This window comes from Anolis carolinensis, chromosome 3 (genome assembly GCF_035594765.1).
Source record: "Anolis carolinensis isolate JA03-04 chromosome 3, rAnoCar3.1.pri, whole genome shotgun sequence".
NCBI classification, from domain to species: Eukaryota; Metazoa; Chordata; class Lepidosauria; order Squamata; family Dactyloidae; genus Anolis; species Anolis carolinensis.
Genome location: NC_085843.1, coordinates 6,233,445 through 6,254,918, shown reverse-complemented (window position 1 = coordinate 6,254,918; position 21,474 = coordinate 6,233,445). Strand labels below are relative to the sequence as shown.

General features: G+C 39.9%; 1 protein-coding gene and 1 long non-coding RNA gene across 2 annotated transcripts in view; one reads left to right on the top strand and one right to left on the bottom strand.

Moving 5' to 3' along the window:
- mrpl48 (mitochondrial ribosomal protein L48) overlaps nucleotides 1–21,474 on the bottom strand; it is a 30,776-nt gene that overhangs the window by 6,125 nt on the left and 3,177 nt on the right. The window contains exons 2-6 of the mRNA XM_062974444.1: nucleotides 21,001–21,053; nucleotides 19,780–19,823; nucleotides 18,480–18,565; nucleotides 13,396–13,568; nucleotides 1,013–1,115 (exon numbers count right to left, since the gene is read on the bottom strand). Coding sequence (XP_062830514.1) covers nucleotides 1,013–1,115; nucleotides 13,396–13,568; nucleotides 18,480–18,565; nucleotides 19,780–19,823; nucleotides 21,001–21,053 — 459 coding nt within the window. The remainder of the gene's footprint in view (nucleotides 1–1,012; nucleotides 1,116–13,395; nucleotides 13,569–18,479; nucleotides 18,566–19,779; nucleotides 19,824–21,000; nucleotides 21,054–21,474) is intronic.
- On the top strand, nucleotides 1,039–13,396 carry LOC134297316 (uncharacterized). The gene is made up of 3 exons (XR_010004024.1): nucleotides 1,039–1,172; nucleotides 10,040–10,206; nucleotides 10,585–13,396. It is a non-coding gene; the product is annotated as an uncharacterized LOC134297316 (long non-coding RNA).

The window sequence follows — 21,474 nt, the reverse complement described above, 5'->3', positions numbered from 1 at the left end:
ACACCCCAATTTCCACAGTTTCCTCAGTTTTTACCTGCAATCCAGGTCAAATTTCCCCCTGTCTCGAAACTTAGGCTTTCCCTGCCAACTTGGTGGCTTCCATTATGTCAACTGTTGCAGCTATTGCCATGTAAATTGGTAGAAAGGTAGGTAATAAATATATAATATAAATTTTATATATATATATATATATATATATATATATATATATATATGATTATAAATATATAATATATTGTATATACATATAATATTGATAATAATATTATAATGGAATATAATATTATACAGTACTACTACTAATACAATATAATAATATTAATTATATATTATATATTAAATGTAATATTACTAATAATATTACCATATAATGATTTGGTACAGTATAGTAATTTAATAATAATAATAATAATAATAATAATTTTATTCTTGTACCCCGCCTCTATCTCCCTGCAGGGACTCAGGGCGGCTTACAAATGCAAAAGAGTATACATACAAAAACATCAAATACCGAAAACGCACAAATGAAAAATTAAAACATATGATTAAAATCAAACCATTAATAAGACAAAGTTAAAACACATCAATAAAAACATAAGGATGGGCTGATCAAAGTGCACTAAGTGAGACTTGTAAACATGGAGGAAGTTAAAAGTGCTATAAGAACATTGGGGAGAATGTTAATGTTTATATTGTGCTATGCTAATAATATATTGTATGTTCATTTGATTTGTAAGCCGCTCTGAGTCCCCTTCGGGGTGAGAAGAGTGGGATATAAACGTAGTAAATAAATAAATACATAAATAAATAATGATAGTGTGAATAATCCAAATTTGTGCTTGCTGTTTTGGAGGGATTCTAATTTTTGCTTCTCATAGACTTGGCAGGGGGATTTGGTTAACCAGTTAACATTCATGAGTAAACCAGGTTTGTTCTTTTTTACCTGAAATATTTCGGGGGTGGTTTGAACACCTAAACCACCCCGTTGGCTATGGGCTTGCCCTTTCCTTACCTGAACCACGCGCTGGTGGGTTGTGAGGACGGCGTCCACCTTCATCTTGGACCCTTGCTCTTGCACCAGCATCACTTCAGTGGTCTTGGTGGGCATGGCGTAGCTGTGGAGAGAGAAACAACTCGGCATCAGCAGTCCGGACGCGACAACAAGGCCAGCGGTGAGTTTATCTGTGCTATTCAGCAAATAAAGGGAATGAACTCTCCACCTCAGGGAGCAAAGCTGAGGGAACTTTTGTGGCAAATAAGATGGGCTGCCTTGGTTCAAATGAGCCCAAGTTCTCTCTTCCAAGGAGGTCCATTTGTACTGAATCTTGAACTTTTCATTACCCGTATTGACTCGAGTCTAATATGCCATCGAATCTACTGCACAACTTTATTTGCTTTGGTTCAATGCTGTAGAGCAGGCATGGGCAAACTTCGGCCCTCCAGGTGTTTTGGACTTCAACTCCCACAATACCTAACAGCAGAACCTTGGATAAGTGAATATCTTGGATAATAAGGAGGGATTAAGGAAAAAGCTCCCCTTGGCTTATACTCGGGTGAGGGTCCTGGTTGGCTTATATTTGGGTCAGCTTATACTCGAGAATATATGGTACATTTATTATTTTTCTCTTTTATTGTTGCTACTATTACATTTATTTTACTGTTTATTATTATTATTATTATTATTATTATTATTATTATTAATACTAATACATTTATTATTTCACTCTGATATTATTATTATTATTGCATTTATTATTTTACTCTATTTATTATTACATGTATTATTTTCCTATATTTATTATTATTACATGTATTATTTTACTCTATTATTACTAAAAAGGATACATAAGCACATTTACATTGAAGACGATGAGAACAATGATTTGATCAGAGTTGGACAGTCTTATCTTAAATTTGAGCTTTATGTAAATATTCAGAAACATTTAACCTACTGATGCCTCAATTAATGTAATTTTATTGGTATCTATTTTTATTTCTGAAATTTACCACTCTTGCCTTATACTGGAGTCAATGTTTTCCCAGTTTTTTTGCGGTAAAGTTAGGTGCCTCGGCTTATATTTGGGTCGGCTTATACTCGAGTATATATGGTATATACATACACACACCTGTGGAATAATGTCGAGGGTGGGAGAAAGAACCCTTGTCTGTATAAAGCAAGTGTGAATGTTTCAGTCAGGAAGCTTGATTAGCACTGAGTAGGCTTGCAGCTGTGAAGTGAGGGAAGCCTGGCTGTTGTTGCCTGGAGGCACCCTCTGTTTGGGAGGTGTTAACTGGCACATGATTGTTTACTGTCTGGAGTTCCCCTGTTTCTGAGCAGTGTTCTTTATTTATTTACTGTCTTGATTCTGGTGTTTTTCAATACTGGAAGCCACATTATGTTTATTTTCATAGTTTCTTCCTTTCTGTTGAAATTGTGCACGTGATCCTTGTGGATTTCACTGGTTTCTCTGTGTAGCTTGACATGACAGTTGTGACACCTCAGGCAGCGTGAGCACTGGGAATCAGACACGAGGGCCAATAAACAATCTAATATCTTTATTAAGGAAATAAAGGAGACAACTAAAATTAAGCAGAGTATATAGTCCAGCAATAGACCTTTCAGGAAATGTCAAATATAGTCCAGTAATGTGAAAGTAGATATCCAGTATTAGAGTTCAAAGTTTAAAATCCAATAACCGAAACACACTCAAACCTTTAGGCTGTTTGAGTGGGGATTAAGACAAGATCTGTCAAAGAGTTCCAGGGCTCAAATCCGAGGCTAGGATGCAAGGCAAGGCAAAGTTAGTCGTGGTAGAGCTGAATCGCTGTCCAGGCTTGGCAGGGAGACGAGACGCAACGCTGGTCTACTCGAGAGTAGCACGCTGCAGAACTAGAGTCGATGTGAATTCCTCAACTGACACGTTGAACACCGCAAAGGATAGTCGGCGCCCAGAACTTTTATGGGACTTCGCTCTCCTTTCCAGCCAGGTGTCTGAACACTCTTTCCAAGGGAAAGTGGACTAAGTCAACAACTTTGCCAGATGCAATCCTCCCGGGAAACTCTCAAGGGAACCGGCTTAATTAACGCTTGCTTTCTCCGCTAATCTAGCGCTTCTCCTCAAATTCTGCTTCTCCGCGCGAGATGTTTCCCAAAACAATTTGCGGTCAAACATAGCGTTCTCTGGAGAACCGGGTTGTGAGTCAAGGCCCTTTTTAATTAACTGTGGGCTAAAACTGTCAACAGGGGACATCTGGAAGGGAACAAAATCATGGGGAAATGGCAGAAACCCCATCTCTTCTTCGGTCTGATCCATAATGGCGACGGGGTCACGACTTGGAGGTCTCCGAGACACTACAACGGTTGTCCGAGTGGTCCAGCATTTCTGTGTTCTCAAATTATATTCTGTGTCGAGGTTGGTTCATCAAGGGCTTTGCTATAGATGACTTCTTCGGTTTGATTAGTCTGCAGCGCCCTTCGTGGTCTTTGATTCATATCTGGACAATGCTGCTGGTCTAGACACTGTAGTTTCTCTGCAAAGAATGCAGCGTTCTATACGTTTTTACAAACCTTTTTCCTGTTTTCAGTTATGATGGCTGTGAGCGAGGTGATGCAAAAGAAGATTGCATTCTTGCCATTTTTAAAATGACCTGACCCCATTCCCTGCACAGCTCACCCTTGGTTTGAAAGAGCAACTAGGCTCTCTCGACAGCGTTAAGAATAGAAATACTGATTTTACATAGTTCTAAAATCCCAGAATGTAAAATTTCCACTGGCTTGAAAACATATTTGTCATTCAAGTGGAAAAGCTCCAAAGCAAAGTGCAGTCCTTAGGCCACATTTCATTGCCCAAGGGCTGCAACTTTTGCTTCGAATCGACCCCTTGCAGCATGAAGGGCATTTTCAACATCTTTGGAAAAGAAAGAGGCTGAACTGCATTTGGATAGACTCCACCAAGGAAGCTGTGACTGTCCTGAGTTTGCAAGACCTGAGCAAAGCTGCTGTTTTTCTCACTTACAGGAAATTTCGCATTTATAGGATTGCATTCATTCAAGGTCCACTTGATGGCAATTAACAAAAATCTATCATTAAAGAGAGATGGGTGCTTCATTATGTCCCGTCCCTTCTCCAATGGCTTCAGTCATTTTTGGCAACTGATATGCTTTTAATATCTGCCATTTGCCTTCTGGAAAATTGTCTGTAATTTAAATTTATTTATGACATTTAAATAATAATAATAATAATAATAATAATAATAATAATAATAATAATAATAATTTTATTTTTATACCCCGCCTCTATCTCCCGGAAGGGAGTTGGGGCGGCTTACATGGGGCCAAAAAATTACAGTCAACGAAAAATAAAAACACATCAAGATAAAATAGTTATACAGTAGAGTCTCACTTATCCAACATTCACTTATCCAACATTCTAGATTATCCAACGCATTTTTGTAGTCAATGTTTTCAATATATCATGATATTTTGGTGCTAAATTCGTATATACAGTAATTACTACATAGCATTACTGTGTATTGAACTACTTTTTCTGTCAAATTTGTTGTATAACATGATGTTTTGGTGCTTAATTTGTAAAATCATAACGTAATTTGATGTTTAATAGGCTTCTCCTTAATCTCTCCTTATTATCCAACATATTCACTTATCCAACGTTCTGCTGGCCCGTTTATGTTGGATAAGTGAGACTCTACTGTACATGTTAGCCATAACAAAATAGCAGTTATATCAAAGAACATACCGTATATATTCGAATATAAGCCGACCCAAATATAAGTCGAGGCACCTAATTTTACCACAAAAAAACCCTGGGAAAATATTGACTCCAATATAAGGCAAAAGTGGTAAATATCAGAAATAAAAATAGATACCAATAAAATTACATTAATTGAGGCATCAGTAGGTTAAATGTTTCTGAATATTTACATAAAGCTCAAATTTAAGATAAGACTGTCCAACTCTGATCAAATCATTATTCACATCTTCTTCAATGTAAATGTGCTTACGTATCCTTTTAATAATAATATAGTAAAATAATACATGTAATAATAACAATAATAAATACAGGAAAATAATACAATTAATAATAAATAGAGTAAAATAATAAATAGAGTAGGGCCTCTATACCTCTCCTGAGGCACTTGTTGGGATACAGAAGGCAGAGCTAGGGAAGGGGGTAGGGCCAACTTCCAAGAGCCCAAGACAGGACTGAGCCCCTGTATACCTCTCCTGAGGTGCTTGTTAGAACATGGGGGTGGGGTATAGAGGTTCAGCCCCATCAGGCACTTGGGAAGAGGCCCCACCCCCTCTTCTAGACCCACCCCCTGTGTCCTGGCAGGCGCCACAGGACAGGGATAGAAGCACAGCCCTGCCTCAGAGCTTGGTGTAATGAAGTACGAATTTTGGTTTACAGATGTTATGTTTAATTGTGTGTTTATGTTTTAAAAGGGTAAGTATTACAGTTATTGCATCTCAGTACTCAGAGGCTGGTTGCCATGGAGAAGTAGGCGGAGCCAACTGCCGTTTAGTTGAAGAAGTGCAGAGTTTAAAAAAGAAAGTCAGTCTGTGCTCTGATGAGGCACAGGGAAGATTGATTCCAGGATGATGGGATCAAGGAGACTCAATTGTTCACTTTGAGTCGGTTTTAAATAAGTTTGGTGACTTATTTAATGTAGTCTGTGTCCTGGAAAGGCACAGAGAATCTGTGATAGTATATCACAGGGGTGACTGTGGTTTGAAGTCACTGGATAGTCCAAGTTTCAGACTTTGGGAACCAATCCCAGCTGGACTCACAGAGATCAATTGAAGTAACGGTTTAAAAGTAGCAGAGGAAGAAGTTCTAACTACTTTAAGTAAAAGAAGTGATACTTTAGAGAGTTGATTAATCTAATTCTAGTATTGTAACTGTTAATAAGAATACCTCTAAGTGAGAAACAGCATTGTAACCACTAAGCTCTGTGCCTGAATAAACTTGTTATTGTTCTTCCAACATCTAAGCCTCTGTTGCATATATTCTAAACCAAGTTACACTACCCTTTAAAGTAAAAGGTCTCGTCCCTGAGTCTTTGGTGGTTGCATCTTTCCAAATTGGTGTTAATTGTTCATAGTCCTTTACAAATTTGTGCCAGTCGTTATAAATTCTTTACAGCTTGTAACTCTGCCTATCCCAGTCTTGGCCACCCATTTGTGGCCCCACCCACTCCCCCTCCCAGCCCTGCATCTTGGACTCGGGGAGAGGCTCAGTCCCACCCACTTGAGCAGGGTCCATGCCCACCCCTCTAAGCCACACCCCCCCTTTCCAGGGGGCGCCGAGTAATATTTTTTCTGGAAAAGGGGCGGTAGGCCAAATAAGTTTGGGAACCACTGAAGTAGATGTTAAACAACATGGGGGACAGTACAGAATCCTATAGGACCCCACAGGACAACAGCTGGGGTCCGTGCAGGTTTCCCCAACAACACCTTCTGGGAATGACCCTACAGGAAGTATTGCAGTCACTGTAAGACAGTGCCCCCAAGCCCTATTCCTGCGAGGCGTCCCAGAAGGATACTGTGGTCTATGGTATTGAAGGCGGCTGAGAGATCTAGGAGAACCAACATCACACACTCCCCCTGTAAAGCTCTCTGCAAAAAGTCTGCAAAATAGACAACCTTAAGCATTCTGATTGGTGAAAAATGCAGATTATGCTTATATTTCTCTGTACTATAGGGGTTTGGTTTGGTTTGAGGACCCCGTGTGGATACCCAAATCTGCAGATGCTCAAGTTTTGTTATATACAATAGCACAGTAAAATCTATATATATAAAAGGGTAATGAAATTTCGGCCTAGGACAAAACAACGAAACTACACATCCCAGAAACACTAAACTTGGCAGCACAACTCGTCATCCATGCCTCTACGTTCATACAACAAAAAGAAAAGAAAAATAAAGTCCTAATTAGAGGGAGAGGAATAATTGTTTTTATCCAATTGCTGCCAGTTAGAAGGCTAAGCTCTGCCCACTTGGTCTCCTAGCAACCCACTCAGCCCAGAGGACAGGCAGAGTTAGGCCTCACTTAGGCCTCTTCCACAGATTATCTAATTTGCACTGGATTATATGGCAGTGTAGACTCAAGGCCCTTCCACACAGCTATATAACCCATTTATAATGGACTTAATGTAAGGTAAAACCTTTACCCTTTCCCTTAGGTAAAGGTAAAGGTTTCCACTGACGTTAAGTCCAAAGGGTGATTCTCACCAATGCGTCATCTTCATCATGGAAAGAAGTGACAAGTGGAGTGCCGCAGGGCTCCGTCCTGGGCCCGGTTCTGTTCAACATCTTTATTAACGACTTAGACGAAGGGTTAGAAGGCACGATCATCAAGTTTGCAGACGACACAAAACTGGGAGGGATAGCCAAGACTCCAGAAGACAGGAGCAGAATTCAAAACGATCTTGACAGACTAGAGAGATGGGCCAAAACTCACAAAATGAAGTTCAACAGGGACAAATGCAAGATACTTCACTTTGGCAGAAAAAATGGAAATCAAAGATACAGAATGGGGGACAATGCCTGGCTTGACAGCAGTACATGTGAAAAAGACCTTGGAGTCCCTGTGGACAACAAGTTAAACATGAGCCAACAATGTGATGCGGCAGCTAAAAAAGCCAATGGGATTCTGGCCTGCATCAATAGGGGAATAGCGTCCAGATCCAGGGAAGTCCTGCTCCCCCTCTATTCTGCCTTGGTCAGACCACACCTGGAATCACACTGTGTCCAATTTTGGGCACCAGAGTTGAAGGGAGATGTTGACAAGCTGGAAAGCGTCCAGAGGAGGGCGACTAAAATGATTAAGGGTCTGGAGAACAAGCCCTATGAGGAGCGGCTTAAAGAACTAGGCATGTTTAGCCTGCAAAAGAGAAGGCTGAGAGGAGACATGAGAGCCATGTACAAATACGTGAAGGGAAGTCATAGGGAGGAGGGAGCAAGCTTGTTTTCTGCTGCCCTGCAGACTAGGACACGGAACAATGGCTTCAAACTACAGGAAAGGAGATTCCACCTGAACATCAGGAAGAACTTCCTCACTGTGAGAAGGGCTGTTCGGCAGTGGAACTCTCTCCCCGGGGCCGTGGTGGAGGCTCCTTCCTTGGAGGCTTTTAAGCAGAGGCTGGATGGCCATCTGTCGGGGGTGCTTTGAATGCGATTTCCTGCTTCTTAGCAGGGGGTTGGACTGGATGGCCTATGACGTCTCTTCCAACTCTACTATTATATGATTCTATGATTCTATGTCTGACTCTGGGGTGTGATGCTCATCTCCATTTCTAAGCCGAAGAGCCGGCGTTGTCCATAGACACCTCCAAGGTCACGTAATTTTACCTTAACTACCACCAATTCCTCAATACTTTTATTTTCCATACCACCATACTTCGCCACAGCAACGCGTGGCCGGGCACAGCTAGTCTATATATATATAAAAGAGTGATGGCATCACGGCGACCCACAAAACAACAAAACTACAGGCCCCCCAACCTCGAAATTTGACAACACAACCCATCATCCACGCCTCTAGGTTGATACAACAAAAAGAAAAGAAAAATAAAGTCCTAATTAGAGAGAGGAATAATTGCTTTTATCCAATTGCTGCCAGTTAGACGGCTAAGCTCCTCCTACTTGGTCTCCTAGCACCCTGTGATGACTTATGGGCCATGTAGTCCCGTTCCTAGTACTATTGTGACAGATGAAGAGGAAAACTTGGGTTTCCCACCGTTTCTGCCAGATTTGGAGCCCTTGCAGCTGCAGGATGTTTGCCCACAAGAAGTCAGACAAACAAGCCTTGAGGAGAAATCTCCCCCATTTTCTCGCCGTCTTTATTATAATCAAGATAGACACGCGCGGGAGGCGACTCGCCGAAGCGCCCGGATAGCTGCCAGACAATTAGATGATTAAGTCTGTTCCCTTGGGAAAGTTTAAGGAGTCCTGCATCTGGACACAGAATAGGTTTCGATTCTTGTTCCCCAGAGAAAGTGTTCTCTGGCGGGAAAACAAGATCCTATATAGGTGTTTGGCCACAAGGATTCCTTGCGGAGTCAATTCGTCAACTACGGGAGTAGATTGTGTGTGGACTACGCTACTCCAGTTTCCAGGACCTTGCTCTCGTCCCAGCCCTGCCTTGTTCCCCGGACCTTGCCACGGATTTCGCCATGGACCCTGTTCTTGCTCCTCGCTTCTTGTTGCCTTGAATCAAGCCTTGTTTGCCAAGAATCTAGTTTGCTTCCTAGCCTTGCATTAAGCTCCATGGACTAAAGGACCTTGTCATCTCCCCTCACTTTGCTTGGCAAAGTGAGTGTTTCGGTTATTGGATTACAACTTTGGACCTTAATATTTCATATTGGACATTGTTTTCTTGGACTAATTTTGACCTTTCCTGAAAGGTCTACTTCTGAACTATTTTCTACACTTGCTTTTATTAACTTTATATATTTCCTCAATAAAGATATTAGATAGATTCTGGCCTCTGTGTATGGTTATTGGTGCTCTGCAGCCTGGGTCCTGACACACCCCAATAAAAAATAATAAAAAAACACTAAAAAATTAATACAATAAAATACTATAATAACAGAAAATAACTAAAAATAATACAAGAAAATAATAAAATATAATAAATAAAAATACAACTTACAATAAAATTAATTTAAAAAATGCAAATAAAGTCAAATAAAAATTACACAACAATTTTTAACCAATACCACCACCACTTTGTCACAGCAATGCGTGGCCGGGCACAGCTAGTATTATATAAAATGACAAAATTAAGGCTTGCTTTTTGGATTTTTAAAATATATTTCAAGCCTGGTTGGTGGACGCTGACTCCGTGGATACGGAGGGATGACAATACAACTTCCAGTTCACTTAATGAAGAGGTCAAATCTCCCATTCAGTTCAGTCCAACTCCTCCTGAACTAGGCTTTGTCCAGAATTTCTCTGATGCTTTTAAACAAAATTCATTCAAACTTAGTTCTTGAAGGCTGCTTTGTCCTATTTTTAGGAAGCTTTTCCTTTCGGGAGAACAAAGCCAGGCTGCTGCTCTGATCTCAGCATCGCTCCTGGGATTGTGAAGCGCTCAAGTGAGGAAACAGAGTCAGGCTGGAGCAGAGACCTTATCTCTGAACTCAGGAAGGAGGCAGAAACCAGAATCCAAAAGGGCCCTGAAAGGTGAGCAATATTTCTTGTCCCTTTTTCTGATGTTCCAAATAGTACCCAGAGGTCAGATACAAGAAAGAGGGATGCTTTTTTTAAAGAAAAGGATTTCAGGATAATAGAACAGAAAGCTTCTTCTCCCCAAATAAAACATTATTTTGTGCTATTAAAAGGAACATGATTAAATTTTTAAAGAATATTTTTCTGTGAATATTTTAATGAGAATTATCTGTAAATATTTTCATGAATATTTTTGTAAATATTTTTCATATTTACAAATATGTTTTGCATGAATATTTTTATGGATTTTTCTGTGACTATTTTTGTGAATATTTTAAAGAATAATTTAATGATTATTTAGTATTATTTTTAATAATATATTTTTTATTTTAGGATATATACACATATAGGATCCTCTGGTGGCTCAGTGTGTTAAAGCGCTGAGCTGCTGAACTTGCAGACCTAAATGTCCCAGGTTCAAACCCGGGGAACGGAGTGCGCGCCCGCTGTTAGCTCCAGCTTCTGCCAACCTAGCAGTTCGAAAATATGCAAATGTGAGTAGATCAATAGGTACCGCTCAGGCGGGAAGGTAACAGCATTCCATGCAGTCATGCCGGCCACATGACCTTGGAGGTGTCTATGGACAACGCCGGCTCTTCGACTTAGAAATGGAGATGAGCACCAACCCCCAGAGTCAGACACGACGAGACTTAACGTCAGGGGAAACCTTTACCTTTACCTATACATCTACATACAGAACATTTACGATTGCCACCTCCACAAGGATTATTTAATTTTACACATTAATCCTTTTTGAGACAATTCTTATAGATTTAGATACTATATAACATTTCCTATACTATATAACATATCCTATTTCTTATGGCCTGATTTCTACTTACTCATAATATCATTCTTGACCTGGTTCCATCTTTCTTCAACTTCTCGCATTCTGTTTTCATTATCTTTTGAATCATTTAATTTTACATTCGTAATTTCGAATTCCATTTGATGCACCATATACTGATACCATTTATTTACTGTCCACTTTGATTTGTCTTTCCATCCCAATACTATCACTGCTTATGCGCAGTAAATTATTGCTTCCTTTATTTCCCTGTAATTTTCCATTCCCTCTCTCTGTACTCAGACCACAATTTCTTTTGTTATCACTCAATCGATTCCTAATATTTGGTTTGACACATTTTGGATAGTCTGCCAGAAGTATTGTACCTGTTCACATTCCCACATCATGTGCATAAGCCACCTTTTCTGTTGACATCCATGCCAGCATTGACTGCTCCCCTTTTTATAATGGTATGCTAATTGACCAGTTGTACGATACCACTTATGGAATATTTTCCTCCTCATTTCTCTTACTTTTGTATTCCTTGCTGTCCCTATTGCCTCTACCACTTGTCTCATATCTTGTTCTGTAATTTCTGAATATTATTTGTGAATATTTTAAAGAATATTTCTGGGAATATTTTTAAAGAATAATTTTGTGACTATTATTTGTGAATTGTGAAAGACTATACAAATACAGTATGTTTTGTGAATACAGTAGTCTCACTTATCCAACATAAACGGGCTGGCAGAACATTGGATAAGCGAATACGTTGGATAATAAGGAGATATTAAGGCGAAGCCTATTAAACATCAAAATAGGTTATTATTTTACAAATTAAGCACCAAAATATCATGTTATATAACAAATTTGACAGAAAAAGTAGTTCATTACACATTAATGCTATGTAGTAATTACTGTATTTATGAATTTAGCACCAAAATATCACAATGCATTGAAAACATTGACTACAAAAATGCGTTGGATAATCCAAAACGTTGGATAAGCGACACTCTACTGTATTCTTTGGTGAATATTTTTATAAATATCTTTTGTGAACATTTGTGTTAATACTTTTACAGATATTTTCTGTGAATATTTATATGAATATTTTGGCTAATATTTTTGTGAATATTAATTAATCTATATATATAAATGAGTGATGGCATCACGGCGACCAACAAAACAACAAAACTACAGGCCCCCCAACCTTGAAATTTGACAACACAATCCATCATCCATGCCTCTAGGTTGATACAACAAAAAGAAAAGAAAAATAAAGTCCTAATTAGAGGGAAAGGAATAATTGTTTTTATCCAATTGCAGCCAGTTAGAGGACTAATCTCTGCCCACTTGGTCTCCTAGCAACTAACTCAGCCCAGGGGACAGGCAGACTTAGGCCTCACTTAGGCTTCTTCCACAGATTATCTAATTTGCACTGGATTATATGGCAGTGTAGACTCAAGGCTCTTCCACACAACTATATAACCCATTTATAATGTCAGGGGAAAACCTTTACCCTTTACCTTAACTACCACCAATTCCTCAATAGTTTATTTTCCATACCACCATACTTTGCCACAGCAACGCATGGCCGGGCACAGCTACCGTGTTTCCCCGAAAATAAGACAGTGTCTTATATTAATTTTTGCTCCCAAAGATGCTCTAGGTCTTATTTTCAGGGGATGTCTTATTTTTTCATGAAGAAGAATTCACATTTATTGTTGAACAAAAAAATGAACATTTATTATATACTGTACAGTAGTGGTCATCATAAACCAGCATAACCAGACAAACTGTGAATCTTATCAAAAATTTCTTGTTACTACCAATATTTCCATGTACAACATTTTATGGTATGTACATTTACCGATCATGCATGCTTCCAAACAAAAGCTTTGCTAGGTCTTACTTTCGGGGGAGGCCTTATATTTAACAATTCAGCAAAACCTCTACTAGGTCTTATTTTCTGGGGATGTCTTATTTTAGGGGAAACAGGGTAGTATGAATATATTTGTGGATATTTTAAAGAATATTTTCTGTGAACATTTTGATGAATATTTTTGTGACTGATTTTACTGTTAGAGGTCTCCAAAAAGCAGCTGGGTGGTCACTTTTGAGGGTGCTTAAGTTATGCATTTCGGTGTGGTAGAAGTAAAACATCAGGATTGAAAGAGACCCCAGGGCCACCCAATCTAAATCTCTTCTGCCAGGCAGGAATTCAAGATCAAGCTCTCCCTCCAGATCGCCATCCGAACTCTGGCTTAAAGCCTCCAATAAACTAACACTCAACCTCCCCCTTACACGTGGATCCCAGCCTGAAAGTATGAACCCACGCCTGTGCATGAGCATCCTACCTCTCCTCTACTTTGACGGACAGCCGGTTGCAGAGCTTGTGGACGTACTGAGCGTAGTGCTCCACCAGGGTCATGTCGTAGCCAGTCATCACGATGTTCAGGGCCCCATATTCATGTTCCGTCCCGGGGTCAATCTCCTTCATTTGCAGCCGCTCCTTCTTTTTCTTGAGACTCTGTAAATAAAAGCAACAGACAAGAAGGTTTCTTTTACACGAAGACAAAAGCATCCAAATCAGAAAAAGCTCTGTTCAGAATGCCATATAATCCAGTTAAAATCAGATAATCTGTATCTTATAGGCAGTTTGGAAGAGGCCTGAGGCCTAACTGTGCCTATCCCCTGGGCTGAGTAGGTTGCTAGGAGACCAAGTTCGAGAGCTTAGCCTTCTAAGTGGCAGTAATTGGATAAAAACAATTATTCCTCTCCCTCTAATTAGGACTTTATTTTTCTTTTCTTTTTGTTGTATGAACGTAGAGGCATGGATGAGGGGTTGTGTTGCCAAGTTTAGTGTTTCTGGGATGTGTAGTTTTGTTTTTTTTGTCCTAGGCTGAAATTTTTTTATCCTTTTATATATATAGATTATATATTATTGTAAATTATATTGTATATATGTATATATACATACTTTGTAAGAGTTGCAATTCCACTTTAAATCTGCTTCTGTGGTATCTTGGGATTTGCAGTTTAGGGAGGAGCCATAGAATCATAGACCCCAAAGGCCATCTAGTCCAATCCCCTTCTGCCAGGCAGGAAGACACAATCAAAGCCCTCCCAGCAGGCAGCCACACAGCTTCTGCTTGAAAAGCCTCTGGAGAAGGAGACTTCAACAAACTTCTAGGCAGCATATTCCACTGCTGAATAGCTCTTACCATCAGGAAGTTACTGCTATTCCTAATGTTTAGATGGAATCTCTATTCCTAGAATTTGAATCCATGGCTCCAATGTCTCCTAGGCTCTGGAGCAACAGAAAACAAGCTTGGCCCTTCTCCTCAATGTGACATCCTTTCAAATATTTAAACCTGGCTCTCATGACCCGTCTCTGCCTTCTCTTCTGCAAGCTAAACATTCCCAGCTCCCTAAGCCATTCCTCATGGCGATGCATGGTTTGCAAAATTTTGACTGTTTTGGTGGCCCTTCTCTGGACACCTTCCATCTTGTCCATCTCCTTCTGGAATTGCATTGCCCAGGACTGGATATAATTGTCAGAGTAATTAGCAGCACAGCAGTAGTTGGATGGAATCAGTGGAACGCAGAACGAAGTGACACCAGAGACGATGGTAAAACTATATACAAGTTTTACTGACTTCAGTAATAATCAAGACAAACAGACTTGCAGACAATAGACACAGGACTTACACTCTAGGCAGACAGAACTCAATACAACTCAGAACTGAACTGAACTGATGTAATCAGTAATGCACATACACTTGTGTCTGGACACTCCCTGGTTCCAGCCACACATCAAGATCAACACAGCTTCTCACACAGCTTCTTACAGACTATAGTACACTCTGGATGATGCAATCAGTATGCAATACAGACAAGATACAAATTTCATTTAAACACTACCAATACACAAATCCCACATTAACAATTATATTATTCCAGGTGAGTTTCAACCAAAGCAGAAGGGAGTGGGACTACAACTTCCCTCTGTCAAATTCCTGTTGACGCAACCTAGGATTCTCAGCCAAAAAGGTTCTGGACCTCACTCAAAGTAGGACTGCAACTCTTTTATCAGTGAAGTGTGGCAGTCTTCTTAGTCATGGAAGGCTTTAGCAGTCATTACAATCATTTTTATTCAAAACAACCGTGCAAAATTTGTCTGGGGATTGTGCTTTGGACCATTTGCATGCAAAGCATGTGCTCTACCACTGAGCTATGGCTCTTTGCCACAGGATAGCCTCTGCCTCCATAATAATTCTGCCATTGCTCAGTTCCAAACTGCAGTCCAAGATGCAACCGAGGTTTCCAAGGGCAAAAGCCTGACACTTGCAGAAGACACAACTCAGCCCATTGTTGGGACAGAAAGAAATTGTCTTCGCAGAACTAAAAAAAGATTCTCTCCCAGAAGATTCTTGACAAGCCAGGATAAATAGCCTCTATTTCAGCTTTTGCCTTCAAGGCACCTTGCCCAGATGAATTATTGGTTCATTATCTTTCCAAATTAAAAGGGCCTCTTTTCAGAGAGTGTGATCTCTGGAAAAGTATTGGAATGGCTTTCCCTTTACCAATGCTGAGCAACAGCACATGACTCAATTCAGGAAGCTGAAATGGTTTTTAACCCAATATATGCCGCAAAAAGGAGCCCTGATGGCGAAGTGTGTTAAAGCACTGAGCTGCTGAACTTGCAGCCCGAAAGGTCCCAGGTTCAAATGCTGGGAGCGGCTTGAGTGCCCGCTGTTAGCTCCAGCTTCTGCCAACCTAGCAGTTCGAAAACATGTCAATGTGAGTAGATCAATAGGTACCACTCTGGCGGGAAGGTAACGGTGCTCCATGCAGTCATGCGGCCACATGACCTTGGAGGTGTCTACGGGCAACGCCGGCTCTTCGGCTTGGAAATGGAGATGAGCACCAACCCCCAGAGTCAGACACAACTGGACTTAATGTCAGGGGAAACCTTTATCTTTACCTTATGCCGCAAAAATCAAGGCAGGGCCTGAAGTCGAGAAATGGCAGCTAACTCAGAATCAGGGATCCCCTCACATCTACAGGAGTCTGCCGTATCCCATGCATCTGTGGACAAGTCTATGTAGAGACCACCAAAGGCAGCAGCATTGCCCAAACACAAATCAAGGAACATGAAAGGTACTGCAGACTTACTCAACCAGAAAAGTCAGCCATAGCAGAGCATCTGATGAACCACCCTGGACATATACAGTAGAGTCTCACTTATCCAACATAAACGGGCCGGCAGAACGTTGGATAAGCGAATATGTTGGATAATAAGGAGAGATTAAGAAGAAGCCTATTAAACATCAAATTAGGTTATGATTTTACAAATTAAGCACCAAAACATCATGTTTAACAACAAATTTGACAGAAAAAGTATTTCAATATGCAGTAATGCTATGTAGTAATTACTGTATTTACGAATTTAGCACCAAAATATCATGATGTATTGAAAACATTGACTACAAAAATGTGTTGGATAATCCAGAACGTTGGATAAGCGAGTGTTGGATAAGTGAGACTTTACTGTAGTATTATTTGAGAACACAGAAATGCTAGACCACTCTAACAACCACCATGTCAGTCTACACAGAGAAATCTACAAGCATGAACAAAATCTGGCTCCCAGTATTTAAAAAATTCTAAAATCAGGACAGTAAATAAAGAGCAACACTCAGAAAACAGGGGAATTCCAGAGAGGAAACAATCAGGGCCAGCTAACACCCCCCCCAGGCAGTAAGCAGCCAGACTTTGAAGCTGCAAAGGCCATTCAATCAAGTTGGCCAATTGCAACATTCACACTTGTCCCCAAGAGACAAGAGTTCTTTCTCCCACCCTGAACATTCCACAGACATATAAACCCCACTGACCTAGTTTTCAACAGACCTCCCAACCTTTGAGGATGCCTGTCATAGATGCAGGTGAAACGTCAGGAGAGAATGCTTCTGGAACATAGCCATACAGCCCGGAAAACTCACAGCAATCCAGGACCTAATACTTATATGTATTCTATGAAAGTATGGATTATATGTAAAAAAATATTATGTCTTGTGATGTTATTTATTCAAGGGAGAAACCTTATTTCTGTTTCCTTCTTCAACTTGCTGCCAACTGCCGTATTTCACTGGCAAATTATTAACATGAAATGGTTGTTTTATGTGTGCAAGATGTCACAGGGTGAGACTGTTACAACTGAGTAAAACAATCAACTCAATGCTGAAGGAAATGGTGAAGTGACAGGCAATATTAGTTTTAAGAATCTTGAACAAGTTACAACTATGCGATATGTCTGGATTCTATACCTTTTCTTGATTTGATTCTAAACAGGGACAAATAAAAATGCAAACATTGTAAGACAAAGAATTTTTTAAAAAGAAAAATATTATAACCTCTTTGTCTTTTAATATTACAATGTTTGTACTTTTGTTTATAATAATAATAATAATAATAATAATAATAATAATAATTTTGCCAACTGCAAAAGGCCACCCTGCTGGGATCTGCACGCATCATCCGAAAATACATCACACAGTCCTAGACACTTGGGAAGTGTTCGACTTGTGATTTTGTGAAACGAAATCCAGCATATCTATCTTGTTTCGGTGTCATACAATAATAACAACAACAACAACAACTTTATTCTTATATCCTGCCCCATCTTCCCGGAGGGATTCAGGGCGGTTCACATGGGGACCAAGGCCAAAATACAGCATAAAATACAACAGCAAAATGCATTTAAAACATATGAACATATACTTTCTACTTGTTTTTCTCAAGTATAGAAGCTTTGCGTGAGCTATCCTGAACCTCAGCTCTCTGACTAAGGTTGGATATAAATAAACTTGCCAACAATAAATGTTGGACTCCAAACCTTTAACTATGTAAGGCAGGCATGTGCAAAATTTGACCCTCCGGGTGTTTTAGACTTCAGCTCCCACCATTCCTAATTGCCTGATGCCTGATGTAAGGTCTTGTGTCTTTGGCTGCCTGTGTTAAGAAATAAAGGAAGCTCTTTCCAGTTCAGAGAATCTTTCACATTGACCAAGACTCACCCAAATAAGTGCTTTCCCCATTTGTGGCTTCTTCTGTGCCCAAAGTCATCCAGCTAATTTCCAGGACTGATTGGAGATTGAAAATGTCATCTTAGGCCTCTTCGACACTGTCCTTATAATCCCAGGATCTGATCCCAGGTTATCTGCTTTGAACTGGATTATATGAATCCCCACTGCCAGACAATCTGGGATAAGCAGATAATGCGGAATCAGATCCTGGGATATAGGTCAGTATAGAAAGGGCCTAAGTCCTGTGTTCAAACCACTACACCACACTCATGCTCTGCTCTATTCACAGTGAAAATGTAGATTTAAGAAGCAGTAAAATAAGCAGTGCTTAATATGTGGATACTAATACTTACCTCTGGCGGGAGCAGATGCCTATATCGTCCGATGCCGTGGGTCGGCTGGGACCTGTAGTGCCTGTGTCCGCACACCAGTGTACATCCTGATTCAGAAACAGAAGAAACTCCTTGAAATCCTGCTGAACTCCCACCTCTGCTGTGCAGATAATAAAGCACTATCATATTGCTTGATCAGGATTAAGACTGCCTAGTGCTTAAGCCTCAGCCAGTCTTCATACAGATAGTGGGCATGGGCAAACTTTGGCCCTCCAGGTGTTTTGGGCTTAAACTACCAGTAGGTTGTTAGGAATTGTGAGAGTTGACATCCAAAACACCTGGAGGGCCAACGTTTGCTCATGTCTGTGAAACAGCAATGTGAAACTACTTTCTTGACCTAGAACTCAAGGCAAGTCACAATTTAAATTTCTCCTGAAGATCTCAGTGCCCTGGATGGCTTTTATGGAAGAATATAGTCCTTTGGATAGGAAATTTAAACATTTAGGCTACTGTCTTATTGTTTTTCCAGCTGTCTTCTAAAGAACCTCAGGGTTCCTCACCCAAAACATCAATGATGACAAATAAACAATCTTGGAAATCAACATGAACATTACTTTCCACCTTCCACCCTGCAATGGGAAGCAGATAAACCTCGATTCTTACACAGTAACATCAAGGCTAAGAAGCCTTGTTCATGTTCTCCATGAGATTGACAGTCAACATGATGCAGGCATGGACAACTTGTGGTGGGTTTTGGGGCCAGTTTTCTGCCCCATGGAGACAAAATAACTACCAAAAGAAGCCACAAACAAAACAGAAAAGCTGCCAAAGTTAACTTCTCATGTAAAAAAAAGTTTTTTAAAAATACGGTAAGACCTCCATATTAGCTCCATGTTAGCTCCTGGAATGACTGAGGTTACCTCAAACATAGATATGTCCAAATACTATTAAATTATCTAATTTCTGGTCCCAGCATGACCTAGAGGCCCTCCAGTGCAACTCTATAGTAATTTCCAGAGGAAGCATCATCTAGAGAGACAAAAGTATGTGGTTCAAGATTTTCTATTGTAGTGTAAGGGATCCCAGAAACATATTTAAAACATGAATCACAATTTCTAAAGACTTCTAAGAGAATAAATTTCTTCCCACTGAGGAAGGGGACAGAAAAACTGCAAAACAAGGTGGTTCTTCTTGGCTCAATTACACATAATAACAGCATCGCAGAGCAAAGCGCTCCTATGGCTGAAATCAATTCTCATTCTTATGGTGATACTGACAGTGTTTGTTTTCAGAGGTGGGAGAGATGTGTATGTGTGCTTACCTACAGAACAAATGGCGCTCCTTCTAGATGCATTGAAGGCAAGTCTAATGGAAAAGAAAAAATGAAAGCTGATCATTGTGATGGGGTGATGCTTCCACCTCCAATATATTTCAACTCTCTTCAAAGTGTTCCTAATACACTCTGTAGCACGATTTTTGTTCCTGGGAGACAAATGCCATTTCCTAATTGGTTCTATCATATAAACATGGAAAACATTTGTTAAACTGCAAAAACGTTGCTTTTGCGGGATATCCTGCAGTACATTTTACTATAGTTTTTCAATGAATATCCCACAGAGTCTCAACCAATTTAACCTAGTTTGTGGTAGCCACAAAAACAAAATTTCTGGAATACAACAGCTACTTTCAAAGTAAAGACCACACAATTAAACAGGAAATAACACTTTCAAACCAGGAACAAAACATTTTTCACATTTTTGCTGCATAGTGTAATGGTTCCCTTGGCTCCCTTGATGGCCAGCACAGTCTATTTTGGAGTTAATTAAAGGTGAAAGAAGAATCCACAAAGCAAAAAACTCAGGTGCATTGACTTAGAAGTATGTCTGATTAATCGGAGCCAAGTTAATTCCATTCTTCTCTGGTACCATACTAACTACAGAGCATAAATCATCCTGAATATCCCGACTGATCTTGGAAGCTAAGCAGGGTCAGACCTGGTTAGTACTTGGATGAAGGACTGTTAAAGAATATTAGGTGCTGTAGGTCACTCAATCTTAACCTATCTGCTGTGGGGAACCAAGCAGAGTCCCCACCCCTCCTAATGTGATAGGGATTGGCAGTGTCTATAACCGTAACCATTTGATTACATCTGCTTCTTACTACTGAAAAGTTCATCACAAACTAGAGTCAAGGGATTACGGACAAGCACTCAAACTACCATATTGAGCAACTCTGCTGTAGGCTATATTTCAGAACAAGACAATGGCAAACCAACTCTCAATATTCCTTGATTTGGAAAATGGAATAAAATGCATAATGCTCCTGTAAGTCAACAGTGACATGAAGGTACATACATAAACACAAACACCATATTAATTATAGAGTACAGCGATGAAGGAGTTGCTGTTGTGAACCTTCCCAAAACCAAGTCACGGTCTCTCATCTTTCGGGGGTTCTTTTATTGCTACAATTCCATCAATGATAATAAATGAAGTCAGAAAAACAATGGGTAGCATATTTGCTTAAACGTCAGTCATCTTACCTAATAAGCACAGATGTCTCCTTTAAAGCCGATTCCTTTCCCAAACACAGTACCTATTAAAAGAAGATAATTAAGTTTTGGTGAAAATTGAGGAAGAGTGCGGTGAGTTCTCCAGGATTCTGAAGTGAACTTTCATGGCTCTGAGAATCTGTCTACACTGCCATATAATCCAGGTTAACAAAGCAGATAATCCACTTTATCTGCTTTAAACTGGATTATATGAGTCTATACTGCCATATAATCCCGTTCAAATCAGATAATCTGGATTTTATATTGCAGTGTAGAAGGAGCCTGGGTTGCTCTTTGCCAGTCCATTCTCACTCATGCCTTCCACTGTAACATGCAAGCTGTCAGCAAACTTTTGTGATCTGTTTTTGGAAGCCCTGAAGGCTGGTGTTTAAAAGGAAACAAGAAGATAGATGGCTGTAATTTCTTTTTCTGCACACTCCACCACTTGCACACATGTTCTTGCAA